General features: G+C 34.3%; 1 protein-coding gene across 17 annotated transcripts in view; it reads left to right on the top strand.

Moving 5' to 3' along the window:
• ADGRL3 (adhesion G protein-coupled receptor L3) overlaps nt 1-17,912 on the top strand; it is an 811,968-nt gene extending 794,056 nt beyond the window's left edge. For 6 of the 17 annotated variants that reach the window (XM_045993716.1, XM_045993706.1, XM_045993689.1 and 3 more), the window contains one exon: nt 9,729-17,912. In XM_045993716.1, the coding sequence (XP_045849672.1) occupies nt 9,729-10,528 (800 nt within the window). In that variant the 3' untranslated portion in view covers nt 10,529-17,912. Of the gene's footprint in view, nt 1-3,100; nt 3,230-7,804; nt 7,857-9,728 lie in introns of all 17 variants that reach the window. The other 11 variants (XM_045993725.1, XM_045993643.1, XM_045993671.1 and 8 more) reach the window with 8 other exon arrangements.
• The last annotated feature ends 1,184 nt before the right edge of the window (nt 17,913-19,096 follow it).

The raw sequence follows: 19,096 nt of genomic DNA, 5'->3' as shown, positions 1-19,096 counted from the left end.
TCTGAATGACCCACTGTATGATAAAGTAAAGATCTTCCATCTCAACTGTGTTAAAACCATTTGAATGTATATATTGTACAATTTCAGCAAATTCTCATTTAATAAGTGAAAAATTCTGTGCTAATTCTTTGCAGGTTATATAGAATACAGGCACATGGCTTATTTCCTAAAGGAATCAATCCAGCTCTAGAGATCTGAGAAGCTATATTGTCCTGTAAATCTAGAGGTGTTCACTTACCCATTTTTGAGGTTACAGTATGTGTTATTTGGACCACCTGGCTGGCTCAGTAAAGCATACAGCTCTTGATCTTGGGGTCATGATTTCAAGCCCCATGTTGGGCATAGAACTTATTTTTAAAAAATTAAAAATGAGATAAAGTATGCATTATTTATAATTTACTGTATCACAAAGAGCTTTGATTTTTTTTTTTTGCACAAGAGCTTTGATTTTGAAAAAAAAATAAAAACTATTATAGCCAAGACTTTTCTCCATTTTTTAAATTTTTTTTTTAAGATTTTATTTATTTATTTAACACAGAGAGAGAGAGAGAGAGATCACAAGTAGACAGAGAGGCAGGCAGAGAGAAAGGGGGAAGCAGGCTCCCCGCTGAGCAGAGAGCCCGATGCGGGGCTCGATCCCAGGATGCTGGGATCATGACCTGAGCTGAAGGCAGAAGCTTAACCCACTGAGCCACCCAGGCACCCTTTACATTTTCTACAAGTTACTAAACGTTTTTGTTTCATTCACTCAATATAGATTACTTATTATTTTGAGATAATCCTGGATCCGTTTGCTGTTATATGAAATAATGAAGCAATTGTGTACCTTGTACTCAATAATATCTTCGTAAAACTATACTACAAAATCACAGCAAAGATATTGATCAGTATCTAGCAATCTTGTTCAGATGTCTTCATATTACTTATACTTAGTTGTATTTGTGTGTGCGTGTGTGTGTGTGTTTAGTTCAATGCAATTCTATCACCAGAGTAGGTGGTGTTTACAGCACCGTAGTCCAGACACAGAGTCGCTCCATAACCACAAGGAAGCCTCATGTTGCCTGTTTATAACCATATGGCCACATCCCCTTCCCTCCCCCTTGATGTTTAACTCTGTCAACCACTAATCTCTTCCCCGTTTCTATAATTTTGTCATTTCAAGAATGGTATCTATATTAAAAATACTTAATATTTAATGTTTAATAAAATTTATATATAAATAAATTATAAATATATATTATAAATAAATAATTCCCATATATATAGAATCATTTAGTACATAACCTTTTGGATTGTCTTTTTTACTCTCTCATTATCCAGCAATTCATCCAGTTTGTTATGCGTATCAGTACTCGTTCCTTTTTATGGCTGAGTAGTATTCCATCGTAAGGACAGGCCACAGATTGTTAAACCATTCACCAGCTGAAAGCTATTTGGGCTGTTTCCTGTTGCAACTATTATAAACAGAGCTGCATGAACATCCACGATGTTCCCATCCACCTATTCCCATAGGTTTTTATGGGAACATGAGTTTCCATTTCATCTGGGATGAGTGTCCAAGAGTACAATTGCCGGGTGGTACCATAACTGCATGGTTAGTTCTATAAGTAACTGCCAAACTATTTTCCAGAATAGCTGTACTCTCTTACATTCCCCCAGCAAAGTGTGGATGATGCACTTTCTTTTCATCCTTGCCAGCATTTAATTTTGTCACCACTGAAATTTCCAGTGTCTAGTGATATCATATTGTTGTTTTAAACTGTATTTCCCCTATAGCTAATAGCAATTCTTTTCATGGGCCTGTTTGTCATCTGTTTATGCTCTGCTATGAAAAGTCTGTTTATGTCTTTGGCCCATTCTCTAATTGGATTGGGGTTTTTTGTTTGTTTGTTTTCTGTTTTGGAGTTTTTTTTATTGTTGTTTTACTGTTGACTTTTGAGAGTTCTTTCAGTATTCCAGATACTAATCTTTTGTTGAATTGCAAAATGTGTGTCCATTTGTTTGCAAATATTTTCTCCTGGTCTATAGATTATATTTTCATTCTCAATGTGTATATTAAAGTAACCTTATATTTGTGTTCAACCCGACTATCCATTCCATACATATGTACATTTTCCTGTCCTCAGTCACATTTTCTTTATCAACTAACATAAACATGCATTCTGCCTTCATTTTATACATGACCTAATTATATTTAATAAAACTGTGACTGTGATCTTTTGGGTTTTTTTGGTTAAGCAGTTTTGGAAAGTGGGAGGTTGCGGCTCATACTGATGATATGTTTGGAACTAAGTAGCTCTATTCACAAAGAGATGAAATAATTTTACTCTGCCACTTTGCTGTGCCAAAGTCCAAACAACCAGTTGGAAAATGGAAAATGGAATTATATATGTGCTGGATATTACAGAGTGCATATTTTTAAAAAATATTTTAAAATAATATCATATGATTATTTTATCAGATTTGTAAATTCACCTAATTAGTATGCTTACTACGGTGTACTAATAAGAGTGATTATGTATTATTTTATTTCAACTTAAGGAATTCCTTTCCATAGAATTTTGAGGAATGTCAAATTCTTCTGTTGTGTCAACAACTGCTCTCCAAATAAGTGTTTTATCGTAAATGTTGCCTTTTATTCTTTTTTTTATTTTCATTGAGAACAACCCAGTGGTTTCTGTGACTGAGGGAATGTTTTGTTTATTTCGGCTTTTCTTTCTGTGCTTTAATTTTTTTTCCAGCTTTTGTTTTGTTTTGTTTGTATGGAAGACTGTATTTTGCTTTTTTTAATTTTAATTTTTTTTTTAAATTTTTAGCAGGCATGGGAATAAATTCTTGCTTACACTTTGGGAAAGAGAACACCCTAAATGTGGCTTAATCAACATTGTAAACCATTTTCTTTCCCACTGACTCTCGGATATGTGCATTATCGGAAACATGTGTTCTTTAGTGGCATATATTTTTGAGTCTAATTAGCTGCCTGCCTGTAATCAGGACTGTATCAACTGTTGTCATTCTAAATGTTTCCTTTCTTTTTTTCAAACACATTTGCCTGATTGACCTTTTTTTTTTTCTCTGTCTTTCTATGGGGCTGCTCCAGGAGCCATGGCTAATCATCTTATAAGCAATGCTCTGCTTCGTCCGCATGGTACTAACAATCCCTATAATACATTGCTTGGGGAACCGGCGGTCTGTAACAACCCTTCTGTCAGCATGTACAACGCACAAGGTGTGCTGGAGTTTATCTTAATTTTTTCAAGTGAGAGTCCCATTTTATGTAGCTTTTATGGCCACATTCTATTTTTCTTTCCTTCCACCTGCCTTTCTTTCTTTTGGAAGCAGACACACAGACTCCTTTTGTCTTCCACCCCTCTTGGTGCTTTTATTTTCCATTTTCCTTAGGTTTTCCTTAGTAACAGCTGGATCCCTTCCTTCTGATAAACAAATGCTTGATTCATCAATCTGTGTTTGTTTCTCTGTAACGTTACAAAATGTATTGTGATGTGTTTCGGTGCTTTTCTTGTTGTTGATTGATTTCTATATTAAATACCTATGTATTTATTTTGAGAAATGAGACATTTGCTTAAGGTAAGTAAGATAAAGGAGGACTCAATTCAAGAGTCTCAGTGTTATAAGACCAAGAAAATGAGCTTACATTATTAATCCATGATGCACACTCTAGGCGCAAGGCATGGGTATTGCTGAAAGCACTTGGGCCAACTCCATGGAAAATTCAATGGAACTAAGCCGTGGCGAAAAGAATCATTCAGTTTGCTACTGAACTGAACCATAGCAAGTCAGGTTCCACACTAACTTGCCATTACCAAAGTGAGCTGGCTCAGGAAGGTCGTGATTTTTTTTTCCCCCTACTGTGGCTATGTGTGAAAAACAAGGCTTTGGGATATGGTTCTTCTGAATATCCTCCAGCTTTAAATGATAAAGAAATTTCATTGCATGTCAAATAAATAACCACAAATCTCTTTAAAACCACTTCTATTATAAGTGTTTGGACATGGCTCTACCTTTTCTAAGAATAAAAAAATGTATTGAAGCACAAGAAATTAAAAATATCCATATCCTATGGAAGAGACCACAAGGAAAGAACTATTCAAATAAAAGTTTCCTAAAGGAAAAGCCCTAGTTAGGGATCCAATTATGTAATATTATATTTGAAAGAAAACTCACTGTAACAAAGAGGCTTAAGTGGTTCTTTGAAGTTGGATGTGATAGATTAGCCGTATTTAGCTTTCCCAGGCAATTTTGAATAAAATCCCTGTTATTCTCGGTGGGCATCTTTGTGCTTTCTCTTCCTTCTCAGTCAGAGGTGCAATACGAGGGTCGCGAGTGAGTAAAAGTCGGAGTGGATGGCCGTTCCATGCAAGTGTGTGTGTTACACCACGGCCACAGGTGTCTAAAACCTTCTGAGTTGCCCACGTGACACCTTGCCAGATACGTAGGATGATTCTAAATTATTTCAAAAGTACTGAAGTCAGTAACCCAGAAATGACTTCAGGAATTGGTCAAACTGTTTTTCACTAAGATGAGGTAATTAAGGGCACTTTTGATTTATCAAGTTCCATAAGGCCTGCCTGTCTTAGAATCAAAAGAAGGAACAGAGCTCACGGACCCTCTTCACCACGGGGCTGACAATCTGTCAGCCCGTTTGCCCTGATGGGACCCTTCTCACTTCAGGATTTCAGACTTTCAGTGGTTGAAATGCTCTGTTTGTTACATATATTTTTTCCTTCCAGTGAGCTGAAATTTGCCTCTGGGCAGGACGCTTTGATTTGCCCTCTAGAGCAAAGACGAGCAAAGTGTTCTTCTGCTCTCTGTGTCAGTCCTCTTAAATACTTTGAAAGCAGCTCATCTGGCTTGTTTTGGTCCTCCATTTCCCTAGTGCCATCAATATGAGACAGTTTCTGGGTCCTTCTTCGTGGTTCCCCTTCGGAGTCGTCTCTCCTTTGTCAATGTCCCTGTTTCACTGTGGCACTCAATGAACTGTACATTTCACGACACAATAAATGTGGCTCGACAGAACAATTTTGCAGACTTTTGAACGCTTGTGTTTTTTTTTTTTTTAATTAAGCTAAGTGACAGATAATTGTGTCATTATAAACATTTTACAATGTACTGACGTATCAGTAAGTTTTCAGTAATGTTAAGTGAAGATTTCAATCGTATCTGCATATTAAATCTAGTCTACATTCACTTTATGCAAAGAGTTGTTAAAAAACCATAATAATTGTTTAACTTATTTAATATTGTTAAAAAACAAATAAAAATTTAAATAACCTTTTCTTCAGTTTTTTTATCAGACATAATTTCTAATGCCTTGTGTAATGAACAACTAATAATTATTAATCTATGTTTTCCCCTATTCAATATCTGCCTTCGTATTTTATTTTTACCGATATCATAAATTAGGGGATTTTTCTAAGGATGGAACACTACTATAAACACTATGAAAGTGAAGTTTTCTCAACACACATTTAAAATAATACCATATAGGTATAAAAAGTTTTATTCCTGTGAAATTTATTACTGAATACTGCTCTTAAGATTATCGATAAATACACAAAGGATTCCTCGGAATGGATTTATTGTGTTTGGTCAGTAAATTAAATAAAGTCTACTGACTTTGTTCTTAAGAATAAAAGTAAGTAACTTTATTCATGTTTTTCAGAGTCAGAAGTGAAATTGTTTAACTGTTTTATCTGTTAAAATTTTTTAAGATGTTAAACTATAGTAGTGCTTAAAGTAATTCTTTTTACCACTGACCAAAAATATATCTTAGTGATTGTCATGTTGCTACTAATCTTATGCTTTCAGATGAATGCACTTAATATTCTTACTGGCAAGGGGAAATCTTACATGAAATATAGGTGGCTCGGTATGTACTGGAGTGGTTTATGTTGAATTACCACTTGGTTCTGTTCTGTGGGTTCTCTTAATTCAGTTACAACAGTGCCATCCAAGCAAGCAAAGAAGCATTCAGATTTAAAGTATCCATATTTGTTTGTAATGCCTTTACTTAAAATATGTAGAGATGTGTTTATAGAGTTACTGAAGCATATAGAGTTAGGAATAAAGATGAGTAATATACTTTTATTATATTGGATTCAGAGTCTGTCTGTGGAAATATTTAAAACTTCATGCATAGTATTTCTGGACCATTATCATCTTGTCAGTGCTAGAGAATTCAATTTTTGTAAGATAAATCTCGCTATAGATTAACCTGTCAACAAGACATAAAATAGAGAGGAAGTCATGATTTTACAAAATAATTTACATTTTAAAGTAATTTAATTCTATCCTCCAACTTAAAGAAAGACATACCCTTAGGACAGGATATAATGAAGAATATATTATAGTCGGTAAGATTACAAGATTATATTATAAAATATATAAATAAATATTCTGTTATGGCTTCAAAGCCTAAGGCAGATATGAAGAGGTCATAGATGGCGGCGCACAGAGGAAATCTGTGAGATTTCCTTTCCCATCTCAGTTCTGCCACTATTAGCAGGGTGGGGTTAGATGGGGCTCAGCCTGTCTTGGCTGCAGTTTCTTCATCCCTGAAAAGCAGGGGCTGAACTTCAGTCATCTCTCATGGGCTTTCCGGTTCTAAAATTCTGTCATTAAGGGAAGGAGCCGTGATGAGCTTACAAACGATTTCCATCTGTTAATATACTGGTTTGGCTCTTCAATTCAAGTTATTTTTCTAAAGTTATTTGGAAACTTTAAAAGAACTTTCCTCTCCATTTTGAAATATTGTTGGTCTTTATGAGAAACAAATCAACTTCTAAGTCCAAAAACCGTATCTCTAAAGCAATGGTTAATGAATAATCAGCGGGGATCTCCTGAAATGAGCTAGCCCAATGAGCTTCCTGGTTTTTATGTTTGTGATGATTTAACCTTCCTGTAAACAAATTCAGCAAGAGCTGTCCTTTATGACCTGATTAAAGTCTGAGTGTTTTTTAAAAATAATTTTGCTAGGATTGTTTTTTAAAGGATTAACTCTAAAATTGTTTGATTGCAAATGATTGTGCAACAATCCAGAAGAAAATCTGGTGTTGATGGTGGTATTTTTCTTCCCCTCACGTTGTCGAATAATGGTTGGATTTAACCTTTTTCTTTCTCCATAGTTACACAACTTTTGAATAAGAGTTCCAGAAATGACAGTTCTGATCAGTATTATTCACAAATGATAAGAAGCATTTGTATAGGTACAATGGGGGGAAGATAACCTTTTTACCTGAAGAGAAAAGATATATAAAGGAAAAACACACAATTATGGAAACCTACAACTGTGTTTTTTTTTTCCTCTGTATACAAGCTAAAGATTTGATACAATTTCACTGAAAAATTTTAAAGTTAAATAACATTCCTTAGAAGCAGGTATGTTCAGATAAACATACACATAAATATACGGATTATTGAACTATAGTTATGGGAATTGTCATGGCTTGCACTCAAATCTTTACTGTCCTCGGTTGGTGTAATAATCTTAACTTTAAAATAAATGTGTTTTTGTTTGGCATTTATAAACTGTACGAACGCTTATTAAAGACTCATTTTATTAGCATGCGTTAAGAGGGGTTTCTTATTTTCTGACTAACATTTCAGTATTTTTAATTATGATAAACCATGTAACACAGACTCATGAATTTTGGGGCAGTGGAAATTATTTCCTTTGACTCTTTTTTCTGCATATCATCAATTTGCTTTTTACTCATGTTTCTTCTACTGTCGCTGTAAGCTTACTTGTTGTTTTTTCTTTCCTTTTCTTCATGCTGTCGTTTAGAGCCCTACAGAGAGACAAGTATGGGAGTAAAGCTAAACATTGCATATCAAATGTAATTTTTTTTAGTTCACTTTTATTGCATCACATATAGATGATGTAGTTATTAAAAACAGTTCATCTCACAATTTAAAAACTAAAGAGCCTATGAATCGACTTATATAAATTTATGTTAATAGAGATTAGACGCTTTTGTTGTCTGATTCTTTTACTGTGTCACATGATCAACATAGTTTTTAAGTCTCATGTAATGTTTGTGTGAGTTAAATTGTTTTTAAATGAAGCATTTATTTTTGCTAAGTAATGCATAAACTTTTCATTTTTATTAGTACATTCCATCATACAAATGTATATCACATGCAACATACCCACTTTATTTTACTGTGGCTGTTTCCCACCTGTACCCAATGCATTGACAACAGAAATAATACACACGTTTCAATGCATCGGTCACTCAACCATAACCATCCAGCATACCATAGCGCCCTCCACAGCAGCAATCACCCATCACATATGGCCCTTTAAAGAGCATTTACTTTTATTTTTCTTAACATTGTGGATTTGTCTACAAGATATCTTATAACATGAAAATAAATCGCTTCACCCTATGTCTGTGATGGCTGCTTTTTAATGAATATTTTATGCATTCCTGTTTGGGGGAACTGTTACTTGAGTACAGAGTATGCATCAGAAGTCCATATAAAATAAAGTCCACACTTTATTTAAACCAGCCATGAACGAGTTCAGTTTTGATAAACATAACTGCATCACAGATATAGAATGAATGCTGTATTTTCACAAGTCAGTAGTGTATTGAGAAGTTTAATAGAATTCTTATATTAATTGTTCTGTAAAGAAATATCCTTTCTTATTTACGAGTATTGGTTAAATGTTTGTGTTTTCTTTTCTTTCGTGGTTGCATTTGAACTGACTTTGGAACTATTATAGATTCTTGGATTTCTGTTTATTCGAGAGAATGCAAAAACCTTGAAGAAGCATGTGGTTAAATTTTATTTCACTGCAACTATTTCTTCCCAGAATAAAATGTTTAATCTCCTTTAAATTCAAAGTTTAGTATATGCACACAAAGTCATCATTCATTATGGCATGGAATCTTTAATACCAACACTATGTTTTTAGGAATCATATCCCTGTGTCTTTACACATTTTCTTGTAGTCTTACCTACTGACCCTAAACAATCACTAATGGGTTTATAGGTAGAAAAAAATTTAGAAAGTAAATCCGACTAGTTTTGTTTTGAAAGTTCCTATTGCAAATTATTTTGATGTGCCACTCATTTGACTAAGCATTATTTCATGACTACATCAGACTGACAAATTTAACATAATCCTTTTGTGGTTTTGTGTGTAGGAATTAATTTGAATCTTACAAAATTATATATCAAATTGTTAGAAAGTGCCTGATTCGTTTACTTTTGGCCAGTATATTCAAAGCACCACACATGAATTATGTTAATATTCTACCTATTTTAATGTTAAGCCATGTAAAATTAAAGGTAATGAATTATTGAATTGACTTTGATGTGTATAAATTGAAAGCAACGAGTGATTACACCAAAATTTTGTGGGCTTTTTTTTTTTTTTCTAAGTTATAACCAGATATGCTTCAGATAATATCAGGCAATGTTTGTGTGGAAATTGCAAATTGATAGGTTTTTAAAAATTATTATTTTAAAGATTATTTTTAGATACCTATCCATTTCTAAGGTTTCTATCGATTGTCCAAGTGTATATATAATATGTACATATAGACTTAATAGTATTTTTTGTTTACTTCCAAACATTATTTAAACATGCTAGCAATTTATACATACTTCATAGTCGAATGTTTTTCTTTTGTGTTTGTGTGTGTGTGTTCTGAGGCCCATTGGATGTAAATGTCATAGTGTTCTGTAATCTTTTTCAGAGGGGCTTCTGAACAATGCCAGGGATACAAGTGTCATGGATACTCTACCACTGAATGGTAACCATGGCAATAGTTACAGCATTGCCAGTGGTGAGTACCTGAGCAACTGTGTGCAAATCATAGACCGTGGCTATAACCACAACGAGACCGCCCTAGAAAAAAAGATTCTGAAGGAACTCACTTCCAACTATATCCCGTCTTACCTGAACAACCACGAGCGCTCCAGCGAACAGAACAGGAATCTGATGAACAAGCTGGTGAATAACCTTGGCAGCGGGAGTGAAGATGATGCCATTGTCCTGGATGACGCCACCTCCTTTAACCATGAGGAGAGTTTGGGCCTGGAACTCATTCACGAGGAATCTGATGCTCCTTTGCTCCCCCCAAGAGTTTACTCTGCAGAGAACCACCAGCCACACCATCACACCAGAAGGCGGCTCCCCCAAGACCACAGTGAGAGCTTTTTCCCTTTGCTAACCAACGAGCACACAGAAGATCTCCAGTCACCCCACAGGGACTCTCTGTACACCAGCATGCCAGCACTGGCTGGTGTGCCCGCCGCAGAGAGCGTTCCCACCAGCACCCAGACCGAACCCCCACCGGCCAAATGTGGTGATGCCGAAGACGTTTACTACAAAAGCATGCCAAACCTAGGCTCCAGAAACCACGTCCATCAGCTGCACACCTACTACCAGCTGGGGCGCGGGAGCAGTGATGGATTCATAGTTCCTCCAAACAAAGATGGGACCCCTCCAGAGGGCAGTTCAAAAGGACCAGCTCATTTGGTCACTAGTCTATAGAAGATGACACAGAAATTGAAACCAACGAAACTGCTAACACCCGGTTGACTGTTCTGAGTTGATATAAGCAGTGGTAATAATGTGTGTACTCCTAAATCTTTATGCTGTTCTTGAAAGACAAACACAGACTTTCAGACTTTTTTTTTTTTTTTTTTTAACTGGGATTTATAGGTCAGCCCAGGGGAGAAAGATAACTGCTGAAATTCCCCTGTGCCCTCTCCTTTCCTGTCTTTCCCCCTCGGATGGAGACTTCATTATGTTAATGAACGAGATACGAAGAAGATGGCGCTCATTGTGGCCTTGTTGAATTCTGTTGTGTTTGTTCTAACATCTCTGATGCTCTGTTACTATAATAACAAGGACCTGATTTTTAAAAGGCCAGAATGGTTGTTTGAAATCAGTAACAATGCTGCATCTAGATTGGAGTGCTGCACAAACAAACATAAAAACAAAGCAAAACTGTATCACATAGTGGTTTTCAGTCACTCACAACCTGAATTCACCACAGCAGGAATAGCTGTGGAATACAAAATAAAACAACAAAATAATGAAATGGAGGGGAATTCTAGAATTATATGCTAAATGCATATTTTATGATTTGCTGTATTAACTGATGATAAAACTAATGGCAGAAAAAAAATTGAACAATTTCTATGTAATGTACAGATACTAGCATTGCACATATAGTCAGCTTTCTGTTCCTCCAGAATTTGAGTCCTGTTAATGTAGTGGAAAAAAAGAGATATTTTCTTTTTCTTTCGTGCTGGTCTTGCAAGTTTGTCTACCAGTAAGAGAGCAAAGTTTCCTTCCTTTCTTCTTTCTTTTCTTTCTTCCTTCATTTTCTTTTCCTTGTTCTCTCTTTTTCTTTTCTTGTTTCTCTTTCTTTATTTTTTTCTTTCTTTCTTTCTTTTTTTTTTATTGCTTTTTGCTTTTTTTTCCTTTAAAATTTCACCTGGCAAAAAAATAAATAAATAAATAAATGAAACTATCACTTTATAAGAATCATTTTCTAGTAATACAAACAAATTATTTTTTACAAAAAAAAAATAAAATAAATAAAATTAGACTTCCTTCCCTCACTATATATCTTTATTCAGTCAGAGTATTTCCAAGAGCATTTTTGCAAATTAGAGCAGGACGAACTTTTCTGTTTACAGTGCACATTTGTTGTAATGCAAAGCATATTTGGCAAGCAGTTCATCACCGAGACAGTAGCTATGATTCTAGAAGTCAAGAGGTGTCAATAGAACTAGTGGGGCTTCTGCATGTGAAAAAAAAAAAAACAAAAAACAAAACGGTATCCCATAGGCGTTTAAGTGCTGAATGCTCAGTCCGATCCCCAAGTGGGCACCTGCACTATCAATTTTTAAAGGAAATTCACTCCCTTGTAGTAAGAATCGAAAGGTCAAGTTATTTTGAAGTGATTTTTTTAAAGCTCTTCTGTTTATTAACAGGAAAATTTATTTATTTGACAGGATTTTAAGTAATGTAGGAATACAAGAGGTAAATTAGCAGCACATATAATTTTTTTTTAAATTTATGATCCATTTTGTATGGTCTCAAAGTTGGATGACCTCATTACTAATATTTGTTGTAAAAGTGAAACTTGTTTGCCAACCAATAAACAACTGATTGAGATTTAGAAGATATTGTTTTGCTGTATGTACTATATGATTAACTACTCTTCATTTTTCTCGTCTTTCCTTCTGTTTTCATTATATATACTTTGCTAATCCTCTATGGCCCAAATGAGCCATGCAAAAGAAATCAAATCTGCCTAGACGGATAACCTAAGCACAAAATTATACCATTTTTTCAGACAAAGTAAATCAGAAAAATGGGATGGGCATGTTTATGTTGGATGAAATAAGATGTATAAATTACTTTAAAGCAGGTTAATATATGTTACTATGTGCTTATTTTATAAACCGGCTGGAGTCACCATGCCTACTATAAAAACCAGCTTCAATCAGAGATTTAAGTATTGAATTAGAGGAGAGGGCACACCATGTATTTTCTTTCCTTGAAAGTCCCATTTCGATGTTTGAAATTCAAAGCCACTCAATTGGCTAAAAAATGCCAGAATAATGGCAAAGTGATTATCCATTTTATAAAGATAAGCTATTTTTATGCTAATTTTTGTTCCATATATGGAAAAAAGTCCTTTCAAAGAAACTTTCTAGATCTTCAGTTACTGAAGAACCTTTTCCAGCAGTGTCTAAGCACGGAGTCCCTTCTAGAGCAAAGCCAGAATGAATTTGCCAAATTATAATTTCCTGGTGTATGTTTTGGTGATTTCTTTTTTTTTCTTTTTTCCCCCCAAATCTAAACAACACCCATGTATAAATTAATTTTTAAATTAAGATGAGAAGAAGTAGTTTACAAAGTAGCCAGTAATCTATATACAGTTTTAAAAATATATGAAAAAAAAAAATTCTGTGCTGGGCCAGAGTACATCCTAACCTTAATATCACCTCAGAGTATCTTATTCATCATACTTTTCTGGTCACTTAACATAGTATTTTTTAAGTCTCCAGATTTTTCCTAAGTTGCAGGAGAACCTCAAGCTTTAATGGTAATTAGGTTTCTTCATACCACACTATTGGCAATATTAGCACCTGACCGGTGGTTAGCCTATCTGTTGCATAGAATATGTTTGGTAATGAAAGAACCGTTTAGACAAGTTGAAGGTCACTTCAGAAACACAGACGTCGGTCTGTGGATTATGAGCATTTATGCTTGTTTTGCCAGTTCAGCAGAAATCTGTGCGAAGGCAGCTGTCAGTAAGAAACTAGTTTCACAGAACAATGGGGAAACTACCTCAACTCAGCTTGCTGATGCTGCCAATTCTGATTTTCAGATATCGCTACCTCCCTGCGCATTATCTTTTATGTTTCATTACAGGGAAATTGGAAACAGGTAGCCTCCCCAGCTTTACATAGACCAAGCTGAAGAAGATCACTTGAATACACAAACGGGTGCAGAAGGCCATTTCTTACTGTCAGTAACTACTGACGCTCTTGCATCGAGAAGAAAGGATGAGATTTTTGAATTTGAATCCATCATAACTGATGTGCTTTCAGAAAGACTTAAGATCCCAAAGACTTTTACAGAAAGAGATTGTTCCCCCCAAGTTTTATGTGACTATAATAAAACGAAATGGTAAAGGAATTAATTATGTATACATTTCAAAAGAAATGTGTGTATATCTAACATGTATTCATTTAGTCCGTCTTACACTAGCAAGGGTTGAATTCCTGAACTTGACTTTTCCCCCATGTATTCCTTTGTGTAGCTATTGATAAATTAATAATTTTAAAGTTTTTCTTGTTTTTTTTAGCACCTTTGGTTGACTCTATTTTAATACCCTGTGCCATTCATGCCCCCCTTTATCTGACTATTTCTGAAGTTTATCTGATTTTCTGTAAGGTAAATTTTCACCAAACAGACATACTGTACATACATAGCACATTATTTCAATAGCTGCAAGTAAAAGTTATGCCAATGAAACACGCCAATAATTATTTCCTCGTAAAATAATGTTTTCATAATATTTTACTCTTGAACTTTTTTTTTTTCTTTTCTTTTTGAGGTCTATTTCTTGTTACTTTATCAGGACACTAGCTAATAGACCTCATGTTTAGCTGATTCACAGACGATTGGGTTGTTGCACAGCCCATGCTCTTAACTGATGATATTTATGGGGAAATCTAAGTTTTGTGAAGGAGAAATAGATTTGATTTCCCTTGGGTTTTTTTGAGTGTCCCTCTGGTTCCACTCTACTAAAGTTAAAAATACTAAAATTGAATAATAAATTGCTATGCTAAAATAATTATAATGACAAAAATGAATTTGCGTGATAACAATTACATTGAAATGAAAATAATCGGGAACCTGTATTGATCAAGTGCAGATAATGGAAATACCCTTAACTTCCTGTCAAACAAATTTACAAAAGACTCTAAATTAAAAGTGTAGTTTATGATCTATATTTTTAAAATTCCCATGAACCTAAAAATGTCAACATATTGATAAAGGTTCTTTAAAATTAAGTGTTTTTTTAAATTTGTTTTAACTTAGTTGGTATGATGAAACTTTTCATGCTAATGGAGATAAACATCTATGAGAATTAGTAATATTCATATAGAACCCATAGATGTAATTTTAGGCACTATCTTCAGCTTTTTCCCCCACACATGTTCAAATCAAGTGACTGGATTGCTCACTTCAAAAAAATGACATTAAAAACTTACAAATTTACTTTCTGAATTATAGAGACCAAAAGGGAATGGAAAAATAGTTTCTGGGTTGTCTAAAGATCAACTCCAGACTAATCAGTAATCATCTATTAGTGAAAGAATAATTTGTTTTGAGAAGCTGTTCATTAGTCCTGTACCAAGGTGCTACTGCTTGAGACGTTTTTAGAAAAAAATAAACAAAACAAAACACTCTAGAACTACTGTGTCAATTCTGATTAGAGAGAAAGAGCTATACAAACTCAAACCCTAATTTGCTTTTGAGCAATTCTAAAAATGTTGACATTAATGTCTTTTCTTCTCTAACAGAAGTACGTGACATAAAATAACAGTGTGTATGATCTTCCTAGCATACTGTAGTACCAACATATTAAGATTTAATTAGCTCATGTTTACTAATTCACGATTATAACTTAACCGCATAAATAATTACTATGCATTTCTAAAAATACTTTTAAGTGTATCTTATGTTAGCTTTCTGCACATTAATAAATTAGGAACGTGGAAGCACAAGAGTGAAGCAGCAACATTACAAATTAGCTTATGGAAGCCTTTTGGTGCAAAAGAATATTCTACGTGGAAAGCTTCCTGGAGATCATAAAATAGATTTGATGTGAAGCCCTACCATAAATTCAGTTTTGGAATTAGCAAATATATCCTTTTTAAACCATCTGAAAAATCTTGATAAATACCTAAATTTTCATTTCTAATTTACAAGTGATGGCAGCTGCTTCTTTCCTGCTTAGGCCATCAGAAGAATCTCTCCGATTTGCTAATTAACCTCATTACTTCTACTTACCCTTTGCTTCGAAAGTGAAATCAATCTTTAACTTTCACCTATACACACACTTACATATTTTGGTTCCTTTTATTTACAGCTTGCAGAGGAAATAACTTTGTGATTTTTGCAATGAAACAGGTAGTCATTATGGTTTTGCCTATTTCATTTTCAATAAAGTTATTGCTATACCCTCTTTCAAAAAACTGACAAGTCAACATGTCTTTAACATCCAGGACCCTTAAGTTATTATTCTAATGTCTTCATTTCAGCTATGTTTTGATTTTTCTTCCTCTCTCTTAGTAGTATGACGCACAAATTTTTCTCATTTATGTCCCATTAGAGCATTTCAAAGTAAATGCAAACTATGATTTTTTAAGAAGGCATGTGAAAGGAGAACTTTGACTTATATGAAGAAGTCAAGGATGACTATGCATGGGAAAAAAACCCTATTGGGATAACCAAGTCTTTTGAATCACAGTATGAATAGAAAAGGGGCAGAACCAAGTTGGCAGACTTACGGTGAGGTAGCAGGACATAAATTAGAGTTACAGAGAAAAAAATTCCAGGAAAAAATAATGAAATCGTTCAGAGTGGCAAAAATCTTACACAGTATACCAAATGCAATTGATGTATTAAAGCAAAAATTGAAGTACCATATTATAATTTTATCCTGCTGATTCCCCAGGAAACTCTAAACACTTTTCACACTCTGTAGGTATTCCTTGTCTAGCCACACCTTGTCTCAAGGAAATATCAATATTTTATAAATGTTTCTTAAATATAAGTATTTTTGCCTCAATTCACTTTCACTCTCCAATCTGCTTTCTCTATTGTATGCCGACACAGTTAATGCTACTAGTAGCTTTGTACCTTTTAGAGCTTTATTATGAATCTTTCTAATAAACATAAAATTAATATTAAATTGGAATTATGCACATTGTGCAAGATAATTCATAACCAAGCAATATTCGTACTACAGGATAATTTATTATATCTATGAATATTACATTGAGACTGAACAAATAATTACACAGCTGAAAATATTACTCTCACGTCCTCTCTCTCTTCAATTATTATAGTCAATTCGTAAAATTCTGCAGACAGTTGTATGACATGTTATCAAAGTACTCCATAATCCAAATGTGTCTAAAAGTATTCCCACTGCTTCTTTCATTCTAGAATGCTAAAGGAAAGAGCTTGAAAGAAGAGGAAAGGAAAGCCGACTTCTAAGAATCTAATTTAGATTAACATTGCCATTCAGAACGAATAATTTTGAAATGAGAATGTTCCACTCCGTGATCTAAGGTTATTAAAGATTTACAGTTGGTCCAATATTGGAGGATTTTAAATTTTAAAAGAGTTAAGTTTTTCTCAATGGCCCAGGAATGCAGAATTTCACTCTACATTGGCAAGGAAATGTATTTAAGTTCCCTACCTAAAATAGCTTTTTAAAGGTTAAAAATTCCCTGATTCATCTGAAGGCAAAACTGACAAAATGATCCTGGCTTTGAAATGAAATGGCTCGGTTGACTTCGAAAAACGTTTGGCAAAACTCATGAATGTCATCAACTCTTGAACAGTAGGCAGAGGTCTTTGGGGATGGAACTCAGGATACAGTGACTAGAACCCAGTGTCTTCTTAGGCTGATCACTGCCTAGTCTTCTAGAGCATTTTTAATGCCCTGAATTTCAAGCTGTCACAATGTCTTATGTTTTGGATAACATCATGAATCAAGAGAGATGAGGAAAAACACTTAGAGTTGGTTTCCATGCCTCATTGCAGAATAAAGATTTCCTTTACCATCCTAAGTAATAAAAGAGGATATGTCTTGAAACAGCTGTCGACCATCAGAATGTGTTCATTGATAAACAAGTCTTTGTATGTTCTGACAATAATCCTTGCCTATGACTACAGAATCAACAGCGGTAGAGTCAGCTTGATGTCCTTTCATTTGGCTTCTGTGAATGTATTGGAAGTAGAAGGATAATCTGGGAAGTTTTTCCATACTGTTTTCCCACTTGCCAAGCATTAAATCTAATTCCAGATTTATCTTTTTTAAAAATGATAGTTTATTTTTAAAAATAACTGATTAAGTTATTTCTCATCAATAGGAACAATTTCTCCTTTTAGGAACAAGAATATAGCTATTGCAGGCTCTGGTCTCTTACCATTCTCCTATATTTACACGTGGAATTAATCTTATCATATACACCTCCCAGATTTCTATCTATTGGGTTTTTTCCCTTGTACAACCTTTCCAACCTTTTTTTTTTTTTTCTTAAATGCTCTGTACAATCACATGTAAAATCATGAGCTACAAACCTCAATAAAAAATGTCAGTAAACAATAAGTGATGTACTTACTTTTATTATATGGGAGTGCTAGAACTTTGGTTTGGGGACAGTTTTTCGTACTACAGGATTATTGACACATACACTCCTAATAGAGTTCCTTGCTATCCCCATACCCTACCCCCCTTTTCTTCACACATTATAAGTAAAATGCAAGGGCTTTTTATTTTTTTAATGTCTTCAGAGAACTGCTGCCATCCAAGGTAACCAGAAGGTGATTTGCTCTTTCCAGAAGGATAAGAAGTTAAAATAAGAACTTACCATTTTCTCTTAAAGTTTGCTAATACTGAGATATACTCAAATGTAGTCTTATCTGTCACCTAATCTTATTTCTTCCCCATCTCGAAATGGGGGACTGGTGGATAGAGGTAAGGACAGTCAGTCACTGGTGAACTTCTGTTGCGAAGGAGATTATGGAGTTCTGTGCTGGGAAATGTCTTTCTTCTTTTAAATAAAGGGCGTAATCAATACTAGTATACAGTGGGGATCACAATGATAGACACTATAGAATCACCATTTCGTAGTGTCAGAGACTCCAATTATTTTTTTGACTAACTCTTCGCATCACAAAAACGAACACATACATCAGCTGGAAAAATCCAGTTCAGACACTTCTCCTTTGTAATATTGAAAACACATTTTCATAGGAATTATTTGTCAAGGACATCAAGAGGAATCGTACATTCTGAGTGCGCAGGATGTACCTGGCACTTTGAATAGCCTCATTTAGTCTTTCTAATAATACGGTGAAATGGACTTTTTTCATGCTCACTTCACTGAGGAAATTTAAATTCGGATTTTACAGTCATAGAGCTGGTGAATTTTGAACTAAAATCTCACAGTCTAGAGTCCATTTTTATTACTAACAATGTTATATTGCATCAACTAAATGACTAGTTAAAAAAAAATTAACCCACCCTTTTTCATTTAAATAAGAAGGGGGGTGGGTAACAGACAGCCAAGGGAATTTTGAAAAAATATGGTGCCCACTTTTAAGACATTCAAAGTATTTAAAATCCTTTTAACAAGGCAGTTGAGAGATTGAGGTTTCGCCAATTTAAATCTTTGAACAAATTATTTTTCTAAGAATAGGTTCCTCATCTCTAAAGTAAATATAGTATCTATTTTGTATGTGAAATATATATAAAAATATTATATATAAATGTATAATATATATATG

Source organism: Meles meles, chromosome 2, assembly GCF_922984935.1.
Source record: "Meles meles chromosome 2, mMelMel3.1 paternal haplotype, whole genome shotgun sequence".
NCBI classification, from domain to species: Eukaryota; Metazoa; Chordata; class Mammalia; order Carnivora; family Mustelidae; genus Meles; species Meles meles.
The sequence above is the reverse complement of the archived record's forward strand: the minus strand, read 5'-3'. Positions and strand labels throughout refer to the sequence as shown.